Genomic DNA, 21,284 nt, shown 5'->3' on the forward strand with positions numbered 1-21,284 from the left:
ATCACAAGACTGAGTATGTAGTTCAGTGTTTACAGGGGAAACAAATGTCCTTCAGCCAAATGTAAGGATGTTTGTGACACCCTGAACCTCTCATTCCCGGCCTCAGCCCTGCACCTCAACCCTAGTCTGTCAATCAGTCTAGGAGACCAGCATATCATATGGTGGGAAGATTCCCTTGACATGTTCTTAGTGAAGGAGCCTTTACATTTCCAGTACTGTGGAAGAATCACAAACATCACTGTCTGGTTAGGGAGGCAGTAAAAGACCTAATCCGTCACCCCACCTCTGCAATACAGAAGACAAATTGTCTCTGATCAAAATAAGACTGCAGCTGCTGTGCCACTGAGGTCCAGCGAATACAGTTTCTGTTTAATTGAGCTGCTAATTATTAGTCCTTAAAAATCTCAACGCACTGATGGAACAGGAGAAATGTTTATATTTAACGTTCTACAAATCTACATTTACAAGGGGTGAGGTGAGTGACATTCCTTTCTTCCCATACTCTGCTCATTTTGGCAAAGATGATGGCACAAGCAAAACAAAACCCATGTCCCTCTCAACTTTATTCCACACATTTTAGATCAGCAGTTTAAATCAGAATATTCTCCATAACCCCTCCCTTTCACATACACAGCTACAATTAGCTACAACGAAGACATTTTTAACAGGGGACCCACTAAGGTTCTACTGTACTGCAAAGAATAGGAACAATTTACCAGATTATGAAAGATTAGGAAAACATGAAATAATCTTACTCCCAATGACATGAAATCACAACTTTCACTAAAGCTTCAAACAAATTGAAAATCTTAGTTTCTGGTATCAGTTATATTTTCAAAGAGTGGCTGTTTTATTCCAGGCATGTCCCTTCCTTCCTTAATTCCCTTCACCACAGACAGGACTGTCCCTAGACATAGTGGTGCCCTATGCAGCACCCCCGCGGGGGCGGAGGCATGTGCCCAAGGTCTGTGGGGGCAGGAGCAAGCTTGGGGGCAGGGGCATGAGCCAGAGGACCGGAGCGGGTCGGGGCCGGGTCACTCCACTTCCTCACGTCTGGTGATTGCAGGACTCCGCACTCACAGAGCAGCAGGAAGTGGAGTGACCCAGCCTCAGCCGGCTCTGCTCTGTTCCCCTGGCTCCCAGCCTTGGGACTTGTGGGCGGGGGGAACAGCCCCTCAGCACTCACCGGAGGCACGGAACAGGTTGGGGCCAGGTCTCTACACTTCCCACCACCCGGTGAGTGCAGGCTGCACCCGACCCCTGCTGCAGTTCCCCGGGACGTGGCTCAGGGGAAGGAGTGGAGTGGGGGCAGAGTTGGGGGTGGAAAGAGGTGGGGCAGGGTGGAGACTATGGGGAAGGAGTGGAGTGGATGTGGGGTGGAAGCGGGGGCAGCTTTACAGTTTGACTTTACACAGCCAATATACCACCTCTTTTAAACATGAATTCAAAGTAGCATTCATGTTTTAGGATCTGGGAATGTTAATTCATTAAAATGAAACATTTACACGAATTTCAGACAGCAAGGTGACTTTTCATATTATATGTAGGTACAGCACACGTTCTTCAGATTAAAAAAAAAAAACAAGGGAAATGTTTGAGTTGTGACTAAGTCAGATAACGACAAACTAAAGAACGACAAGAATGAAACCACCAGAAAGCCAAAGTAGCTCAGCATACAGGCTGTGTTGTCATTGCAAAACTGATATTCTTTCAGAAGTTTAATTGACCACATACATTTATTGCTTTTAGTTAACATGGGACTAGTGCCATTTGCTTTAAAAGTGCTATCTACCAGATTTTAGAACAGCAAACATAACTGTTTACAAAACAGACACTGAGTTTGCTGGCAAAGCCAAGATAATAATGTTCCAAGTCTTTGTTGAGCATATGCAGCTAAAAACTAACAGTGGCTCAGTCTGGAACAATGAAAAGGAGTCCTTGCGAATACAGACTAACACGGCTGCTACTCTGAAATCTGGAACAATGGTGACACATGCAGTTCAGACCAAACAGATGTGTGTGTTAGTTAGGCAGCAGATTCTGAAATGCTAAAAACAAGCTTGTTAAAACTTAAATTGTTTCCTGAAAAGTCGTTTGCAGACAACGTATGAAAATGTGTCTCACCACATAAACTTAAAAGACCAATGAAACGTGTCATTTTTAAACAAATGGCCAGAGCACCAGATTCTAAATGGAATCTTACCTCTGGCATGGAAAAGGCAGTTTGGGTCAGTGGATATTTGCTTTAACATTAGCTAGCCTAATCTTTGTTTGCATATAAACCCAAGAAATGCTAATTCATCCCACAGGATCTTCTCCCTCCTCCCCCAAACATTAATTATGAAAGTGGGTTATAACTTCCTGCAACTCTTTAACAGTGCTTTTTCTACAAATACTGAGTCTTTTCTGCAAACAATCCAACAGTGTATTACAGCACTGGAATAGGCAATCTCTTCCCCTCTCCTATGCTCACATCAGTTCTCTCCCCCACTTTCCTTGGCCCCAAAACTGGTCTGCTCTAGATGAGGAGGATAGCATGGAAGATCTGTAATTTCTGCCATTCTAGAACAATTCCGTCCTGGCAAGATAGCCCAGTCCTTCCTATGTGGGTAGAACAGTCATGATATAGCTAGAGACAAAGTGGTAAAGATATTTTATTAGACCAACTTTTGTTGGCAGAAGAGACGGAGACAAGCTTTTGAGCAACCCAGAGTTCACTTGTCTCTGTCTCTTCCATCAATAGAAGTTGGTCTAATAAAAGATTATCTCACCCACCTTGTCTCTCATATCCTAGGACCAATACAGCTACCACAACACAATAAACAACATGATCTAGCCAGTGATTACTAATTTCATGGCTTATTTCATTTTTATGTTGAAGTTAGGTCTGGTTAAAGGTGTCAAACAGGGAGGCTGAAGTCTAGCAGTAGAAGTGACTGGGTTTCAATATATCGAACAGATTGTCTATTTCTGCATCTTACTTTAAAAAGTTTGTCCAGCTTTAATATAAGTTCAGGGTGAAGAGGTCAAATTTACAAGTATTGGTCAAGATACAGGCTGCTGTGCAAAGACATTTATAAAGTCAATATATTATTTGTATAGCACTGCAGTTTCAAGAATGAAATATCTTCTCTCTCATGGCTAGCAGATACCTCTCCCTTTCCCCCAGAGACCCCTTGTCACAGAAGCCTTCTTTCAGTGGAGGCCGACCAGATGGGACTCCCCTTCAACCCTGTCAATGCTGTTCCTAGAACAGTGTGAGGAGTCACTGCAAACACATGAAAAGTGTTCCTTACCCTCCGGGGATTAGCCTATTCTCTCTTCAGTAGTTCCATTTCAAGATGCACCTCTCCCACAAGAATCAAACCCAGGTTTCATGTTGCAATTAGAGCATGAATCACAGGGCCCCTGAGAACCACCCCCCACCACCCTCTCACATTCCACACACACAATATTAAAGCCACTAAAGTCTCATTTAGGATATTTTCCTAATAGAAAATCCATCAAAACTTATTGTCTTTTCTAGCTAATTACCAGGACTGCTGTGAATTTCCCAGGTTCAGAAAACAGCATGAGGTGAAAAACAGCAAGACAGATGTTGGTGAATCTAGAATGCTGACTAGTGGGGGATGTAAGTAAAGATTTATAGTAGGTATATCTGACAATTGCAGATGTGAAATGTTAATCTCTTCCTCCACGTCTTCTGGCTAAAAAGTCATACAACTACTAGAATATTCTCTTCCACATCTGCATGCGCATGCACACACACAAAACCAAAAATGTGAACCCTTCTCAACAAAAAAATGTTTTTCAAGTATAAATATTAATCCATTGGACTCAAAGAAAATGATCTCCAACATGAACACACTGAAAGCGTATGCATCAGACAAACAGTCCCATAAGTAGGATTAACCACCACAGAACAAATGTGGTCCATCTAGTTTGCTTTACATTTTGTACAGTGGCGGATCCTTCAGAAGACTGCAACTGCTTCATTAAATCTTTGCTTTGGGCAAGTTATGAAACCTTATTTTTCAGGTGGACAACATGTTTCCAACCCTCTGCAGACTATCATGAAGTTTTTTTCCTCACTTGTCATCAATTTGATTTATTCAGTGCAGCTGTCTGCACTATTGACTATGGACTTTTGAATAAATCCATCCAGACTAAAGCCCAAAATGGTCACCTCCGTTTCTTAAGTGAATTTCACAAATTATATGAGTAAAGTTGTTTCATTCTATTAGGATCATGCTTGCTAAGTCAATTTCAATGTGATCTAGTAATTCTCCTCCCCAGATAAGGGGAAGCAACTGATTAATATTGACCAAAAAAAAAAAAAGTCTCATTATTTTGAATACTGTTATCCCATTATCAATGACAGAAATTCAACTCCAACTGCCAACTTTACTTGTAGAGTACCAGAGTTGTGAGACACCTTACAATCAAATAAGATAATGTGTCTGCCCCAAGAACTTAATGTCCAATCAAATAATGAAAACAGACTATTGAAGAAAAAGAGGAGCAATTTTTCAGTGGAGGGAGTGTCTTAAGATATGTGCAAAATATATTGATTTTCATCATTAGAAGCAGCACAAGTTGCAAACCCTTAGTTAAGGGCTGCACAACATATTCCATACCACCACCCCATCTTCAATTGCTTATAATTTTGCCAAATTTTAACCAGCTGGGTTATTTTAACCATGCTCAGTGTCTGCCTCAGGCTAATTTCTTCCAGAACATTTCAGCAGAAACAGTTTGGTCATTTATTATAATGAGGTTAGGGAAAAATATTTTTGCCTAGATTAAAATATTCTTAAAATTGTCCACTGAGAAGCTTAGCCTAGTGACTCCTTTCTTTGCAACAGGAACTTGAAATTTGATAAGGGGGGGATGGCTGCCCTGGTGTCACATGCCTTTTGCTGTTCTCCTGAAAAAACACACCTGTTTTTCATGTTGCTTTTTTAAAAACCTATAAAATTACAAACAAAACCCACATGAAAAGAGCATTAAGGTTTCAAAGTTAAACACTTAACAGTTAGGAAATGCCAGAAGTAAGGTTGACGGTACAATCATAGTCTGGGGCCCTGGTGCACACGAATTAGGATAGCCTCTAATTATTTGATGACATAATTTTTTTTGACAAGACCCTTCCCTTTGTCCCATGCACTGATTGGACAATCCCCACTGAATGGATAGCTATTCAATATATCTTTTTATCCTCAACACTATGTGACTGCCTTATTTACTTCACATCATCAGACCCTACACTGAATAAGAGTTGATAATTTTTATCCTGGGTTTTTCTGTAATGCTCAGATAGTAGTATCTTAGTTCTTTACAAATATTAAGGAATTTATCTTCACACCACCTCCATGAGGTGAGGCTGTACTATCCCTATTTTATACCTCGGGAATAGAGGCACAGAGATTAACGCCAAAATTGACAAGTGTCAGATATTCTTGATGCCCAATCTGAGAAGCGCATGACCTAATTTTTCCTCACAGTACTTGGCATTTTATTGCACGTTACATGTTCAAAGCAAATCTCCCACTGACCTCACTTGTAGTTGAGAGCACTCAGCAATTCTACAAATCAGATTGCAGGGGTCTTGAGCTGGGTACCCAGACAATGAGGAACATGAATGAATTTTTTGATTTAGGTGACTTGCCCAGAACCATATAAAAACTCTGAGACAGAGGCAGGGATAGAATCAATTCCCAGGGTGCATTCAACTGCCTTACCTATGAGACCATCCGTCTTCTTCCTGCAGTCCCCTGCCTCATTCACTTCACACACCCCTTCCAACTTCCAGAACAATTTAGGCAGGGGTCATACAAACAGATTCATTCAATACCCAATGCTATTCACTCCCTGAGTACCATGCATCCTGAGCACTGAATTAAATAAAAATCCTGGTATTTGTAACTTGAGTGCTTGAATTCACAAAGTCAAAATTATTTTTTTTTCTCCTGGGTGCAATATATATACTTCAAAGAACGTCAAAGGAGGCTTCACAGAAGCAGTATATTAAGGTAGCATATGTATGAAAAGGTGGTCGGTGGGCGGGGAGAAAGAGTGACACAGGGACAAACAAACAGTTACAACTGTTGGGAGAGTGCAGGGTTTTGAAGCAGCATTTTGGATGGACTGGTGGGGAGATGCAGGGAGACCCCGACAGAAGAACATTACAGTTGTTAAGACAGAAGATGACCAAGAAACACAAGGTTATAAGCAACTGAAATGGGAAGGAGGGGAACAGATCTTAATCAGTGTTCTAAAGGAGGAAGGGACAAGATCCAATGACTGCCTGGCTGTATAGAAGAGAGTGGAATACATTTGTAAAGCTGGATTTCATGGCATGGAACTTGATAGCAATGGAGAATGGAGCTAGTGGGGAGGGTTTGGCAGAGAAAACTAAGTTCAGTTGCTTAAACTGTACACACCCAAGTATAATTGGTGAAATAATCACTGCATCCTCTCTGGGGATAAGTAAGTTGAAAGACAGAAAAAAATATTAGCTTCAAGAAGGGAGATAAGTCAGAACAGGCTAACTTTGCATTAAATACAAATTTGAAACAATTATGAATATAAATAATGATCAAGAATGTTATTTGAATACAAAATTCTCTTCCTGTTAAATTGAGGAGCAATTACCAACTCAAAGCCCTTTTAGAAAACTGAATTTATTATTCCCAGATTTCAACAAGAAATAATCTCAAAGAAATTTTTTCTTTGCCACTGAATAGAGTTGGAATAAAGACAGACTTATTTTAGAAGTATTTGTGCCCCTTATTTCCCTTACATATTTTGTAAGATTTGATATATCATCTGGGCTACTACTAATTCTGCCCATTTTCTCATATCATCCTCAGTTTCAACACTATTAATAAATGAATTACACCACTATAGTTGAAAAACCAACCACCAAGACTCACTATAGAAATTTGGTTCACAAGAACAAAATAATTGAGAAATGTAAAAATTTTTTTTCCCTACTTCATAAGGTGACCAGGTGTCCAGTTTTCAACCGGAACACCCGGTCGAAAAGAGATCCTGGCAGCTCTGGTCAGCACCACTGACCGGGCTGCTGATTGTCCACTTGGTGGCGCTGTGCAGCGGGGATGGTAGGCTCCCTGCTAACCTCCGCACCAGCGGCTCCCGGGAAGCCACTGGCATGTCCCCCCTCAGCTCCTACAGCTAAGACAGGAGTGGGGAACCTATGGCCCAGATCTGTGGTTAATTTCATTCAGCCTGCGGCACCCCCTGGCAGAGCTCGAGCCACAAGCGCTAGCTTGCCCCATTGCAAGGAAGGGGGAGGCAGAGCCCTGAGCCTCTGCCCTCCCCCCCCCCCCCCCCACGGTGCTGGAGCTTTGAGCGCCTGCTTGCCCTGTTGCAGGGGGAAGCACTGAGCCTCTGAGCCCCGCCCCCTCCATGGGGCTGGAGCCACGAGCGCCTGCTTGCCCCTTTGCGGGGGAGGGGGCCTGCTCACCCCTTGTGGCGGGGAGCCCGAAGCCTCCATCCCCCACATCGGGCTGGAGCTGCGACCACTTGCTCGCCCCACTGTGAAGGGGAGCCCCAAGCCTCCACGCATCCCCCGGGCGGGTGAGTGGCCCACGATTGATTTTCTCTCTGTGGGTCTATGGCCCGTAACAGAAAAAAAGGTTCCCCACCCCAGCACCTGCACCCCCAGCCAGAGCCCTCACTCCCACCCCCATGCCCCAACCCCCTGCCCTGATCCCCCTCCCACCCTCCAACCCCTCAGTCCCAGCCTCCTGCACCCCAAACCCCTCAGCCCTGGTCCAACCCCAGAGCCACACCCCCAGCCAGAGCCCTTACCCCCTCTTCAATCCTAACCCACCGCCTCAGCCCAGAGCCCCCTCCCACACTCTGAACTCCTCATTTCTGGCCCCACCCCAGGATCCGCACCCCCTGCCGGAACCCTCACATCCTCCTGCACGCCAGCCCCCTGAGCCAGCCTGGTGAAAATGAGCGAGTGAGTGAGGGTGGGGAGAGCAAGTGACAGAGGGAGTGGGGAATAGAACGAGCAGGGGCAGGGCCTCAGAGGAGCGGGGCAAGGGTGTTTGGTTGTGTGTGAGTAGAAAATTGGCAACCCTACTACATTAGGTCAACAGCTTTACTACTTGAGGGGATAGTGTACAGAGAAAGATCTCACAGAAGTGGAGAACTGGCTGAAAACCTCAGCTGTTCGTTTATTCCAACATTAGTTGCCTTTTTTTCTTTTTTCTTTTTTTTTTTTAAAAGGACTGAATTGTTGTAAACAACTACAGTGTTTAGGGTGGAAGACGTAAACTGGATACCACTGAAGCTCTCTCAATCTTAACTGTTCTAATGAAATTTTGTTTTTACCAAGGGCCAAGAGTTACTATGTAAGATCAACAGTAGATAGCCTATGGATAGATCTACACTGAAAAAATCACAGCTGCCAGTTGACTTGAGTTCGCAGGGCTCGGGCAAAGGGACTGTTTATTGTGGTGTAGACATTCGGGCTCAGGATGCAGCCTGAGCTCTGGGACCCTCCCACCTCGCAGGGTCTTAGATCCTGGGCCTGAATGTCTACACCACAATTAAACAGTCCCTTAGCCCAAACCCCGCGAGTCTGAGTCAGCTGGCACGAGCCAGCCGCAGGTTTTTAATTGCAGTATAGACATACCCTATGAGACTCAATGAGATGTTCTCTTCCCACAGGCTCCCTGGGAGGAGAAAATATATGTACATACCAAGAGACTTTCTACTGAGGTCACTATGTTTCAGATGTTATATCGACTCATGGACTAACCAGTATATGAATTTAGAAGCTAAGTATAGGTCTGTGTGCGTGGAGGCTGGGTGGGGGGCAAGGGAACAAAGAAGGTAAGCAAGATAGCATTCTCTGATGGCATCTTGAGTGACCCATTCAAATTAATTTGCAATAAAATGTAAGGCACACAGTATAAAGACAAATGACAGGATGGGATGAGTTGTAAAAGTGAGTACTCCAGGAAATGAAATCACAGGGAGAAATGTTTCAGAGTAATAAACCTCAAAAAGGGGAACCACGCACAACAAGCTCAGCAAGTACCAGAAATGATTTTTTTTTATTTTATTTTTTTTTTAAAGCGGGTCAATGAGATAGACACAGTAGAAGACAATGGACTATGCACTTGAATCAAGGTTTGCACTCCCTACAAGATTAGATTGCCAAACATTGCATGTACCAGTGTTAAATGATGTGCGTAGTCTCCACAGAAAAGGGAAATCAACCATCTGTGGCATCCATATGCTGTCAGCCAGCGTGGCAAATGGCACTGTGCAATCAGAAAGACAGTGCTCACCTGTTCTCAGAACTAGGGCACAAAGCCAAGCAAGCATCACTATGGAAGCAGGAGGGAAGGATAAGGACTCTCAGTGTTTATCTGGACTTTTCCCGCTTAAAGGTACAGTGACTGCAATGTACTGCAACAGTTGTTGCTAGTTGGTGAATAAAAAAAAAATAAATTATATTGGTAATTCTTAGCTGCTGGAGACAACTAAAAGTCAAATAAGCATGCACCACTGTCTTCCTCTCCATTCCTCCTTTCCACACACAAGGCCCTAAATCACTGCATAATCAGTTTGAAGGTTTCCTTCACAGCATGAGAAATAAAGCACAAGGGAAGAGGGGGGTGCATAAAAGTGGGGTGGCAAAGAGAGGAAACTGACTCAAGAGTTACCGGTAATTACATTTTAATCTTCATCCTTCACCACCATTATAGTCTCCTTGTGATGATCTGCCAAAGAAATAAGGCAGCAAGTGAGGGGTATAGAGCATGAAAAGCTGCTTGTAATATTGGACTCACATTTGGAAGCAATATCAATTTTATAACACAAAAGCCCACCTCTCAAGAGGAAGCAAGACAGCTATCCATAAAAATGGCAAGAGTCAGTATGATCTACCCATCCAGATTTTTATGACAACAATAACGCTTGTGGTTCCAAGACATCACAAAAGTAAGTACTCAGTTGTTAAAGACAAATAACGTGAACTTTATAAATGCCCTGAATCAATTTATTACAACAGGCCAATAAAAAAAATATCAAAGGGCACAATTCTCCATTCTATGGGTCAAATCAAGGGAGGAGCTCAAAAGCCAAGTGGCTCGGATAGAAACTATTGAATTAGTATCAGGAAATACCAATACCATGTTTTCCAGGGGGTGAGTCTACTTATTATTAATTTGTAAACTTAAGTATTAGGGGTTTTTTCCAGGCCTGCCTGCTTGGCTGCCTGTCTAATGGCAGCACAATGAACAAGACATCTCTAATCTTCTTAACAGAACTCGCAATACGAAGTTCAATTCCTTTCTTCTGAAAGATTGCAACTCCTAAGGGAGCGGGACATCTTGCAGACTCACTACATCAAGTTCAGGGTTGACAGCCAACTCCTCTGCTCCTTAGTCTGACACACTGCTGCCAACTTAGCAGGCATGTTCTCAGCCCTGATGGGGAAGAGAATTATATGTATCCTACTCCAGCATCCTCTCATCAGCAGTGTAGGAACCATATTAAACTTGTAAGAAACCCTTGCCTTCCCAGCTATATTGTCTGTGTAGCAACACTAGCCTGTATGGACACACTATTTTCAGCATTTCTTCAACCATTAGTGCAGCTGCACCAGTGATATAGTGTAAGCGCCATGACAGATTTGGTGTAGGCATTTTCAGCTGTGTCATTTAATACCACCTATACTAGAGCTTATAAAGTTGCCAGCACTGGTAGATCTGTGCACATGCTAGACTGACACTGGGAAAATGCTACAGCAGACAAGGCCTTTGAGGAATGCTAGGACAGACATAAAGACATGTAGCTGAAGCCTCAAAACCTTTACTTGAACCACTTAAAATCCTGAAGTGGAAGTCTTCTTTTGAGGTCAATAGCAAGCACATGCTCCTATTGAATGTGATTACCACCACTGTTTGAGCTTGACAGCAAAATGCACATTTTTACCTCTGGAGGGATGGATTTAAATTTAGGATCACAGCTGAAAATGAATATGCTGGCATCAATGCAGGTTCTTTCAAGGGGGAAAACACCACACAGTACCTAGGACAATTCATTCAGTATAATTAGTAACCTCTTCAGGAATGCAAGAGAAAGCTTGCATGGAGATTACTTAAAAACTGTGTATTGCTTTGAGTCCCTCGCCAAGAATGTAATTCAGCAGTTTCATCAAGAAAACATTTTTTTTTAAAAACAGCATTAAATGCCTTTTATATCGTCTCATGGATTCAGTTAACAGAGAAGCGTTAGACGTATCAGATGGAGTTGCAGAGTACACAGTTCCACTGATTAGTGAATCTTATGCTGACAATTATGCTACTACCTGCTTGCTATTCAAAGTCAACAGCATAAACTGGTCTTCGTCTGCTAGTTCAGATAGTGTAGTTCTGAAGTCATGAATCAGACCATCCGCTTCCTGCTGCAAATGAATGCTGTGCTGGCCCAGGATTTTAATTGTAGCACAACAATCATTTTTATGAGGTACAAGGGAAAGGATTTAAAGAAAAAATAATTGACATTTACTGGAAGCTGAAATAAAACATATCTCGTTAAAAATAACTTACAATTCAAGATGTTCAAAGTGTTTCCCCTGCATCGAAATGCTAACAACCACCAATTTGTGTGCTTGCAGCAAGATCAAAATAAGATTAAACTAAGCTGGAAGTCTTATAAAGAAAACTTTGCTTTTATGTTGACCGAAACTTATAATGGCAGCATAATAGTTGAGCAACCAGCTATCTCAGATTCTCAAACGCACCACAGAAGGTCAACAGGAATTCTGTGAACTGATAGGCAGGGACATCTGGTGTACATCAGGTCTATATTTTGCCACAAATTGAGTAGTTATAATATCCAGCACACTGTGCAGACACCTTTTCCATTTTAAAAATGAAAGCAATATACTTTATAAATAGAAGAGTGCATTTAGTGAAATATTTTTTCTTTTAAAGAACTGCCACTGACTTTCCCATGTAATTCAAGAACTCATGCCTGAAGCCAGTACACAAATAAGGACACCAATACAATACATATAACAGAGATATGAGACAACTTTTAAAGACTGAAGACGACAAAGTTTCATGAAGATGACTCCTTAGACCAAAACCAACAAAATAAACCCAAACCTTTATAATCTTCAGCTCTCTTTTCCATGAAAATCGGGGAATGGGGGGAACACAGAAGAGAAGGGAGAGAAGGTTAAAAGGCAAGGTGGGGAGTCAAGCGACCCATTCACAGAGAACATCCTGCTGGCAGATCCATTTCTCATACTGAAGGGATTCCAGCTTGAGTGCCTCTGCTGATCTAAACCATGGCAGGATAGCAGAGACTCTTAGCTAACCAGCTCCCAAACAATTTAGGGTTTTATAGGTCAATGCTGAGGTCTTGAATTCTAGCTGGAAAGCTCTTTTCAGCAAGCACAGCTCCAACAGTACTAACATAATGTGCTCCTAATGTGAAATTGCTTAATAAACGCGGCTGATTCCGCACTAGCTTCAGTTTTGTACTGATCTCAATATGTAGAACCATGCAGAGCAGATTATGGTAATGGTGGTAACTTTTCATAGAAGTATGACATTTACACTGGACAAACATACAGTGATATGATATGAATCACAAGACCAAGGTCCCTATTTACTGCATTTAAAGAATGTGATGTTCTAGCTCAAGTATTCATTGCGAAGCCACTAACATTTTTAGCATGAGAGGGGCATGAGTTCCATAAAGAAATGTACAAAAATAAACTTGCAAACCTCATAGCTAACAATTGTTCTACGATGGGAAATGATGAAGCTGGGTAACTTCAGCTAATGCCACACCTTGAGTTTATCCTACAGGCATAGTTATTAGCAGGGATCAAGTCTCACATCAGCCAATTAACCAAATGCAGTTAATAACCTGCTTCAGCTACTTAAGCTCCTCAGTTAATTAAAAGATTGGAAAAAGCTTGAACTAGGGTTTTTACCTGACAAATTCACTATGCAGTATCTTTAATGATTAAGAGCATGGCTACACTTACAGATGTAGAGTGCTTTGAGTTAAACCCGCCTTCGGAGAACGCAGCAGGGAAAGCTCTGCAGTCTGTCTACACTGACAGGAACAAGCGCCCTGGCGTGGCCACATTTGCGGCACTTGCAGCAGTATTAGGAGCAGTGCATTACAGGCAGCTATCCCACAGAGCACCTCTTCCCGTTCTGGTGCTGTGGCTTGTGGGAAGGGGGTGGGGAGTACAGGGCATTCTGGGTCCTGTCCCAACACCCTGCGATGCATCGGTTCGCATCCCAACAATCCCTGTGCTTCCGTCCGCATTTGGCGCCATCTTTCCACGTTTTTTGTACTGCACGTGCTGTCTTCCCTTTCGGTCTGCGGGAACGGAGCCCGAACTGCTGAGGAATATGCTGATGAGTCTCGCCAGCACGTCACGGTTGGCAGTCGAATTATTCCTTACGATCCAAAGTGACAGTGAGGGCTCCGACGATATCGACTCGAGTAACACGACACGAGTTTGCTTGTAGCATTCACCGACATGCTCATCAGCGTGTAACGCCACTTTTGGGGTCGGAAAACAAGCACTGAACAGTGGGATCACATCGTCATGCAAGTCTGGGATGACGAGCAATGGCTGCAGAACTTTTGGATGAGAAAAGCCACTTTGATGGGACTATGAGGAGCTTGCCCCCACCCTATGGTGCAAGGACACAACACGGAGAGTTGCCCTGATGGCGGAGAAGCGGGTGGTTATTGCAATCTGGGAGTTGGCAACTCCAGACAGCTACTGATCGGTCGCTAACCAGTTTGGAGTGGGAAAGTCGACCGTTGGAATCGTGTTGATGCAGGTTTGCAGGGCCATTAATCGCATCCTGCTCAGAAGAACCATGACTCTGGGTAACGTGCATGACATTGTGGATGGCTTTGCACAAATGGGTTTCCCTAACAGCGGAAGGGCGATAGATGGCACACATATTCCAATTCTGGCACCAGCCCACCTAGCCTCCGAGTACATTAATCGGAAGGGGTATTTCTCTATGGTTCTCCAGGTGCTTGTGGATCACCGTGGGCGTTTCACTGACATTAACGCAGGCTGGCCCGAAAAGGTGCATGACGTACGCATCTTTCAGAACACTGGCCTGTTCAGGAAACTGCAAGCCGGGACTTTTTTCCCAGATCAGATCACCACTATAGGGGAAGTAGAAATGCCCATTGTGATCCTTGGGGACCCCGATTACCCATTAATGCCGTGGCTCATGAAACCCTACACAGGGAGCCTTGACAGCAGCAAGGAACGGTTCAACAACAGGCTGAGCTGGTGCAGAATGACTGTGGAGCGTGCTTTTGGCTGTTTAAAGGGCCGCTGGTGCTCTCTGTATGGGAAACTGGACCTGGCCAATGACAGCATCCCACGGTTATATCTGTGTGCTGTACCCTCCATAACATTTGTGAAGGGAAGGGTGAACGATTCACTCAGGCATGGAACTTGGCAGTTCAACACCTAGAGGCTGAATATGAACAGCCAGAGGGCAGGGCTATTAGAAGGGCCCAGTGTGGGGCTGCAAGGACTAGGGATGCCTTGAGGGAGCAATTTGAGGCTGAAAGCCACCAGGAATGTCTGGTGCCCTGCAAGGGAGTGAAGTGCAGTGGTTCCAATGTTAGTAGGAATCTGTGTTTGCTATGCTGACTTGCAGCACCTGCTTCTTTCCTGGGCTAAGGTATCTTTTACTTTATGCAATAATAAAGAATGTTTTCAAAGCCAAAAAAGTCCATTTATTGAAAAGAAAATTCATTTATTGAAAAGAAACAACTGCTTGGGAAACAGAAAGGGCAAGGGGGTGGGGTGGGGAGGGGAATGGCACAATCACAGATTTGCGTATGTCCTGTTATCATACTCAGCCTTCCTGTCTGGAGTGCTGTGCAATGAGTGCTGCACTTCAGGATGGCTATACTGCATGGTGATGGGGGTTGAGTGCAGAGGGTAAGGGTGGTAGTTTTCAGGGCTGGGAGGTGAAGCTACAGGTGTTGGAGGCAGCTGGTGACGGTAAGAACCCAGATGTTGGGGAAAGTGGGTTGGAGGTGAAATGGGGGCACAAGGGAAAGAGTTTTGGGACAAGGACTGAAGGGGGGTTTGGGCACGGTAGTGCTCTGCCTACATGGCTACAAGTGCCTGGATCGAGTCTGCCTGGTGCTCCATTATGCTTATCAGCCGATCCGTGCTTTGCTGCCGGAGCACCGCACTTCTGTGCCGGCACCCCTCATTCTGCTAGTGGATCCTCCTTTCACTGTCCTGCCACTCCTGCACTTTTTGATTTTCATTACTTGAATGCTACATTACTTCATGCAACATGTCTTCCTTGCTTCTACCTGGCCTCTTTCTGATTCTTTGGAGTCTTTCAGCCGGTGATAACACAGATGGCTGAGATCCCAAGGTTGCATCTGTAAAGGCAAAATGCAACACTTAACAGAGGTAGCATTGTTCAAACCAGACAGAGCAATGATTTCCCCATACTTAAGGGCAAGCAATCTACACAACAGCATAATTTGCCCATCCCAAAGCGAGAGCACATAATCCACAGGAGCCCCAAAATGGTGAGTAAGCACAGGGTCAAGCGTGACTGCTTGTTTCATGGCTGTACTGTCCTCTGGGTTTCTGTGCCTTGGGGAGAATCAACAGTGGCAGGGGGCCCCTATCCTGAACACTGTCCCCGTATCTTCCACTGGAGTTCGTCCTGGAAGATATCTTGCTGCTGAGTGTGAACTGGGAAGTAAGGGAGGGTATTCTACTGCAATGTGGATTCTGCCCTGGCCCGTATGCAGCTTGCCTGTGTACAGCAATGGTCCCCCTGCCCCTCAAGGCACAGTGGCGCGGACAAGTTAGCCTTACTGGGACAAGGAACACAGTGGCTCTCCCAAGAAACCTGCACAAGTGCATTGCCCAAGTTCTGGATTAGACTTTGAAGAGATCACGGAGGCGGATTACCACGATGTGAGAGAGCACATCAATGCCCTATTCCGCATCTAGGCATGCACGCAGCCCTAAACCTCTACACCCCAAGGGCCTGCACCGAATGACTTCCTTCCCAAAATAAAAGCCGCTTACCGGGAACCTCCTCTGGTGTTTGTCCTTCCCCAAGCACTGGCCGCCGCAACTTGCTACCTTCCTCCTGGCTTGAGAACAGCTCCTGGCTGCATGCATCTAGGGATTCCGGGGTGTCTTCCTCTGCCTCATCACCCTCGTTTCCGCTTTGCTGCTGCTCCTCCTCCTCCCTTGATGAACTGGGCTTTGAAGTGTCCATGGTGGTCCTCAGAGTGGAGGTGGAGTCGGCCCCAACTATCGCGTCCAGCTCTTTGTAGAAATGGCAAGTGGTAGGGGCAGCACCGGAGTGGCTGCTTGCCTCGTGGACTTTGCGGTCGGCATTCTGCAGCTCCTTCACTTTAATCCTGCACTGCAGCGCACCCTTGTCATGGCCCCTTTCTATCAGGTCCCTTGATATCTGCGCGAAGGTATTGTAATTCCTACAGCTGGAGCACAGCTGGGACTGGACAGCTTTCTCCCCCCAATCACTGATTAGGTCCAGCACCTTGCCATTGCTCCATACTGGGGATCGCCTGGCTCGTGGAGGCATGGTCACCTGGAATGATTCGCTGAGAGCACTCCATGCCTGGCTGAGCAAACAGGAAGGGGATTTTCAAAATTCCCAGAGAATTTAAAGGGCGGGTCTGACGGTTGGTCACCTGAGGGCAGGGCAGTAGAGTTCAAAGTGATGACCAGAGTGGCTAGAACAGGCATTGTGGGACACTTCTGGAGGCTGATCAGCGCGCACTAACCGACCAGGGCGTCCACACTGGTGCCGCGGCACTCCAGTGGGGGCGCACAAAACGTTACTCCACTCACCGAGGTGGAGTACCAGGAGCGGACCAGCCGCTGAGTCAGTGCGCTCTACATGCCCTGCCAGTGTGGACGGGTAGTGAGCTAGTGCACCCAGAGCTCCTTTAGTGCGCTGTAACTCGCAAGTGTAGCCAAGCCCTTAGTTTTATAGCTGGAAATGGAGATCCACTCATGCCTTACAGGAAACTGAAAAACAATTGCTCAGTTGAAAGTAAGTGTGCTTATTTATCTCTTCTCTTGTTCCTTGAGACAGACATCTGACTGAAATTCTATGTTTCTAGGCATTAACAGAGTTCTCTCCTCATTTTGCAAGCCAGTATTTTATGATTTAATTACTGTTTTATGCTCAGTTAAATCACTAATAGAAATAATTTGTACATACTCCTGGCTTATTTCATCGACATTTTTACACGAGTGTCTTGCTCAAACCTACTCCTCTCATTTTTCTTATCACTATACCCCGGTAATTTCTGAAAAACTTTTCTGTCCCTGTGAGATCAAACACAGCAGCTGTGTGTGCATGCAACTATGCTGATTCCTGTGGTTACAAAAAAGACTGCATATAGAATATATAGTGACAGGAAAATGTATTCCCTGCACTCCTCAAATGTCAGATTTCTTTCTGTGAAATAATCCATCACCCATCTCCCAATGGTGGGCAGTAAAGTCTCTCCAATTTTACCTATCAACAAAGGCCCTGTTATATAGAACCTTGGCACAACAGTGAATTAGGGACAGAAAGCGAACTCTAGCACTGACTTTGAGTATTATCAGTTTAAGATGCGAAATGCTAACAGATTTTGGCACTGCAATATCACTCAAAGCTCCACTCAGGACTGGGAACCTAAATGTCTATAGTCATGAAGCCTGTCCTGTAGGAGTACTTTTCTTCCCTACAATATTGACCACCACCTTTTTGACTCCTTTCCTGAAGGAGGTGGAATTTAAACTCAAGAACTTAAATTTCTTCTTCTTTTAAAATTACTATATAGGGAAAAAGTCACTTTAAAAAACAAGTTGTAGTTGACACTAAAGAGTGTAAATATAGAAGTTCATTAGCTTTGCTATTGCGTCTCCAAGTAGTTCAGATAGCAAGATACAAAAAGAACATTTATGATTTTATTTTAACATTCACAAATTGGAGTGCTCACAAATGAAACTACCACCAGGCTGATCTCCATCATAAAATGGTGACTTAAATCAAAGATAATGATACAGGGAAAGAGGGGAGAGACAGGTCAGCAGTTTGCTTTATTCTCCTTGTCAAACATTTCTGGACTAGATATTCAACTAATAAGCCTGAAACTTTATACCTGGGTATGCATGTGTTTGCCCTGAGCTAACTCCAAGTAAATATCAAGTCGACCAACACCATCTTCTAACAATCACATCCACTGAGAGAAAAATTAGAAAATAGCAAACTAATTTTTTTTTTTCATAAAAATGAACTCGAACCTGCTGTACTGGCCTGTTACTCTACAATAAAATCAGACATCTAACAGCAGAGTAACCTCAGTAATTGAAGTGTTCCAGGTGTGGGTGAAAGGGTAAAGAGGAATAAAGAGGTCAGCTGCCAATGCTCTCAATCATCTCAGCTCAGAGTGGTATGGAACCAATCAGCAGTGTACTTGGTATCAAATTTCAGATAACTTCTACTCCTGGTTTGTTTTGCTATTAATGCATAGGATGATAGAGGATACTTGAAAATAAATTTAGGAAGGTCTGTTTAAGTTGTTCCAGAGTAGCAGCCGTGTTAGTCTGTATTCACAAAAAGAAAAGGAGTACTTGTGGCACCTTAGAGACTAACAAATTTATTTGAGCATAAGCTTTCATGAGCTACAGCTCACTTCATCAGATGCATTCAGTGGAAAATACAGTGGGGAGATTTATACACATAGAGAACATGAAACAATGGGAGTTACCATACACACTGTAACGAGGGTGATCAGGTAAGGTGAGCTATTACCAGCAGGAGAGCAGGGGGGAAAAAACCTTTTGTAGTGATAATCAAGGTGGGCCATTTCCAGCAGCTGACAAGAACGTCTGAGGAACCGTGGGGGGGTGGGGGGATAAACAAGGGGAAATAGTTTTACTTTGTGTAATGACCCATCCACTCCCATTCTCTATTCAAGCCTAAGTTAATTGTATCCAGTTTGCAAATGAATTCCAATTCATTAACTCCTTGAAGTCTGTTTTTGAAGTTTTTTTGTTGAAGAATTGCAACCTTTAAGTCTGTAATCGAGTGACCAAAGAGACTGAAGTGTTCTCCAACGTTATAATTCTTGACGTCTGATTTGTGTCCATTTATTCGTTTACGTAGAGATTGTCCAGTTTGACCAATGTACATGGCAGAGGGGCATTGCTGGCACATGATGGCATATATCACATGTACTCCTTTTCTTTTTAAGTTGTGGTAGAACTCCAAAGCTTCCATGAGTTGCAAGACAATCTTGTCTATTTTCAGTTTCTGACCCATCTGTAGCATGCAGGCTTTGATTATCAAAATGATGTTGGTGCTAGCCAGTGAAAACCACAGATACTAGAACCTGATTGGAGATGACCTGGGTTACAATAATTGCAATGGGTAGTAAACTTGAAAGCAGATTTCAAGAGTCAGAGACAAATTGATCTACAGAAAAAACTATTCTAACTGAGAATGTTGGGGACTATGAAACACTGAGAAATCAAACTGACTGGGAAGAATGTGTTCTAATTGAGAATTATCATAATGTTAGGGGTTTCTGACAGCAGGGTGACAGGACAGAGATTATACCCTGCTACAATAAAAGTAAAGTGCTAAGGATGGATAATTTAAAATTTATTCTACAATGTGTTATGGGGGACTATATACCAGAGAAGGCCAGACAGACCTATGAGGTATGCTACTTTGATATCCAATATGTCCTCTTCAGACTATATTCTGCGCTGCCAGGCTGACAATCACTAATTTGTCTATCATCTAATTTCCTTGGATCATGGAATATGCAGATCTTGGAACAGTAGCAAAATGCGCCAGAGTTCAGTTTTCACAGTTAAAATTTACTTTGAAATAGCATCTCATATTTGCAACTTGAAATGACAATGAAGACTTTTAGGCACAGAATAAGCATCATGTTATATAGCCAGAGGATTCACCAGATGGACAGGTATTTACAGATGACAGAGGGCAACAAACTGTATGCATCTGAGAAGAAATTATTTCAGGTAATTAGGCTTTTGCAATCAGCACATAGGACTTGCTTTTCCTTTCTCACTTTCCTAAAAGCATTTGCCACTGAGTTTAGTAGAATTTAAATGATAATGTAATCATCAATTACTAGCATTGTCTTTGATTAATCCTCCTCATATTGAAAAGCTGTGAAAATTTCACAACATTTGTGCATTAGCAGTGTATAATGTGAGATGACAAGAACTGCTAGCACATGAAGGGAACGAGAACATGAACTCAGGATTACCTTTTTTGGCAGGGGACTAGTTGGGCACATTCTACAGGCTTAATTACTTCTCAGTAGTCTCTTGGTCAGGACTGAAGTAATTTGCAGGGCTGGGTGGTTGTCAAAAATCCTCTCAAAACATAACATTCCCTGAATGAGGTTTCAAACATTCTTAATTCAAAGTGATTCATTTCAAGACAGTTACATGTATGAGCTTTACATCTTTATAGGTTTCAGAGTAGCAGCCATGTTAGTCTGTATCCACAAAAAGAAAAGGAGTACTTGTGGCAACTTAGAGACTAACAAATTTATTTATTTCAAATAAATTTGTTAGTCTCTAAGTTGCCACAAGTACTCCTTTTCTTTTTACATCTTTATGAGATTTACATGGCATGTAATTACTACTGTTTATATTATTTAGATAGTAGCATATAGGTAAATGATGCTTCACAGAACAAAAAGACATTATTTGACCATAAGAACGATACAATCCACAATCAGAGCTAGGTATTAACTTGAGACACAAGAAATCCATAGATTAGCCACAAAATATAAATGTACTATATCCATAAAGTGTACAGAACAAGAAAATTCACATAAATGTTCTTAAAGCCAGAGCAGCTTTCACTGCTTATCTCCGTTTCCACTAGATTACCTGCTGTCTTCATTAATCTGGGCTAGTTTAGTATGCCTCTGCTGCCAAAAGAGTACAAAACATTCAGCTGCATTCTGAGTCACTCTATGAGAAAGCATTTTCCTTCTCAGAAAGGACTTGTAGTTTGGATTCACTTGGACAAGACACCAAAGAATTTGTTTGTTTTGATAGACTCACAGAATACTTCCGCAGAGACATTTCTTCTGAATTTTTGTTACCTCAAGAAAAATAACCCGTAACTCTTATACAAAGAAGGAATACTGTTTTGTTAGATATACAT

The 21,284-nt window shown here is 43.3% G+C and overlaps 2 protein-coding genes across 3 annotated transcripts in view; both read right to left on the reverse strand.

Moving 5' to 3' along the window:
- The window catches only part of UBTD2 (ubiquitin domain containing 2), a 116,856-nt gene that overhangs the window by 64,189 nt on the left and 31,383 nt on the right, over positions 1-21,284 (reverse strand). The window contains exon 1 of one of the 2 annotated variants that reach the window (XM_073355813.1): positions 9,721-9,772. The exons of the other annotated variant lie outside the window; for it this stretch is intronic. The gene's annotated coding sequence lies outside the window, so the exon portion shown is untranslated. Of the gene's footprint in view, positions 1-9,720; positions 9,773-21,284 lie in introns of those variants that run through there. 2 annotated transcript variants of the gene reach the window in all.
- On the reverse strand, positions 14,862-16,845 carry LOC140916504 (uncharacterized). Its single transcript, XM_073358162.1, has 2 exons — positions 16,127-16,845; positions 14,862-15,462 (listed from the first exon to the last, which is right to left on the reverse strand). Exons 1-2 carry the CDS (start codon positions 16,650-16,652, stop codon positions 15,353-15,355), a joined length of 636 nt encoding a protein of 211 aa, XP_073214263.1. The 5' UTR covers positions 16,653-16,845; the 3' UTR covers positions 14,862-15,352.

This window comes from Lepidochelys kempii, chromosome 8 (genome assembly GCF_965140265.1).
Source record: "Lepidochelys kempii isolate rLepKem1 chromosome 8, rLepKem1.hap2, whole genome shotgun sequence".
Lineage (NCBI taxonomy): Eukaryota > Metazoa > Chordata > Testudines > Cheloniidae > Lepidochelys > Lepidochelys kempii.

What these genes read in the sequence shown, in the direction of transcription:
- LOC140916504 (XM_073358162.1), bottom strand. Translation starts at nt 16,652, where the DNA reads ATGCCTCCACGAGCCAGGCGATCCCCAGTATGGAGCAATGGCAAGGTG. An exon ending in AACACCAGAGGAGGTTCCCG is followed by an intron (nt 15,463 to 16,126) that starts GTAAGCGGCTTT and finishes TTGCCTTTACAG; the next exon opens with ATGCAACCTTGGGATCTCAG.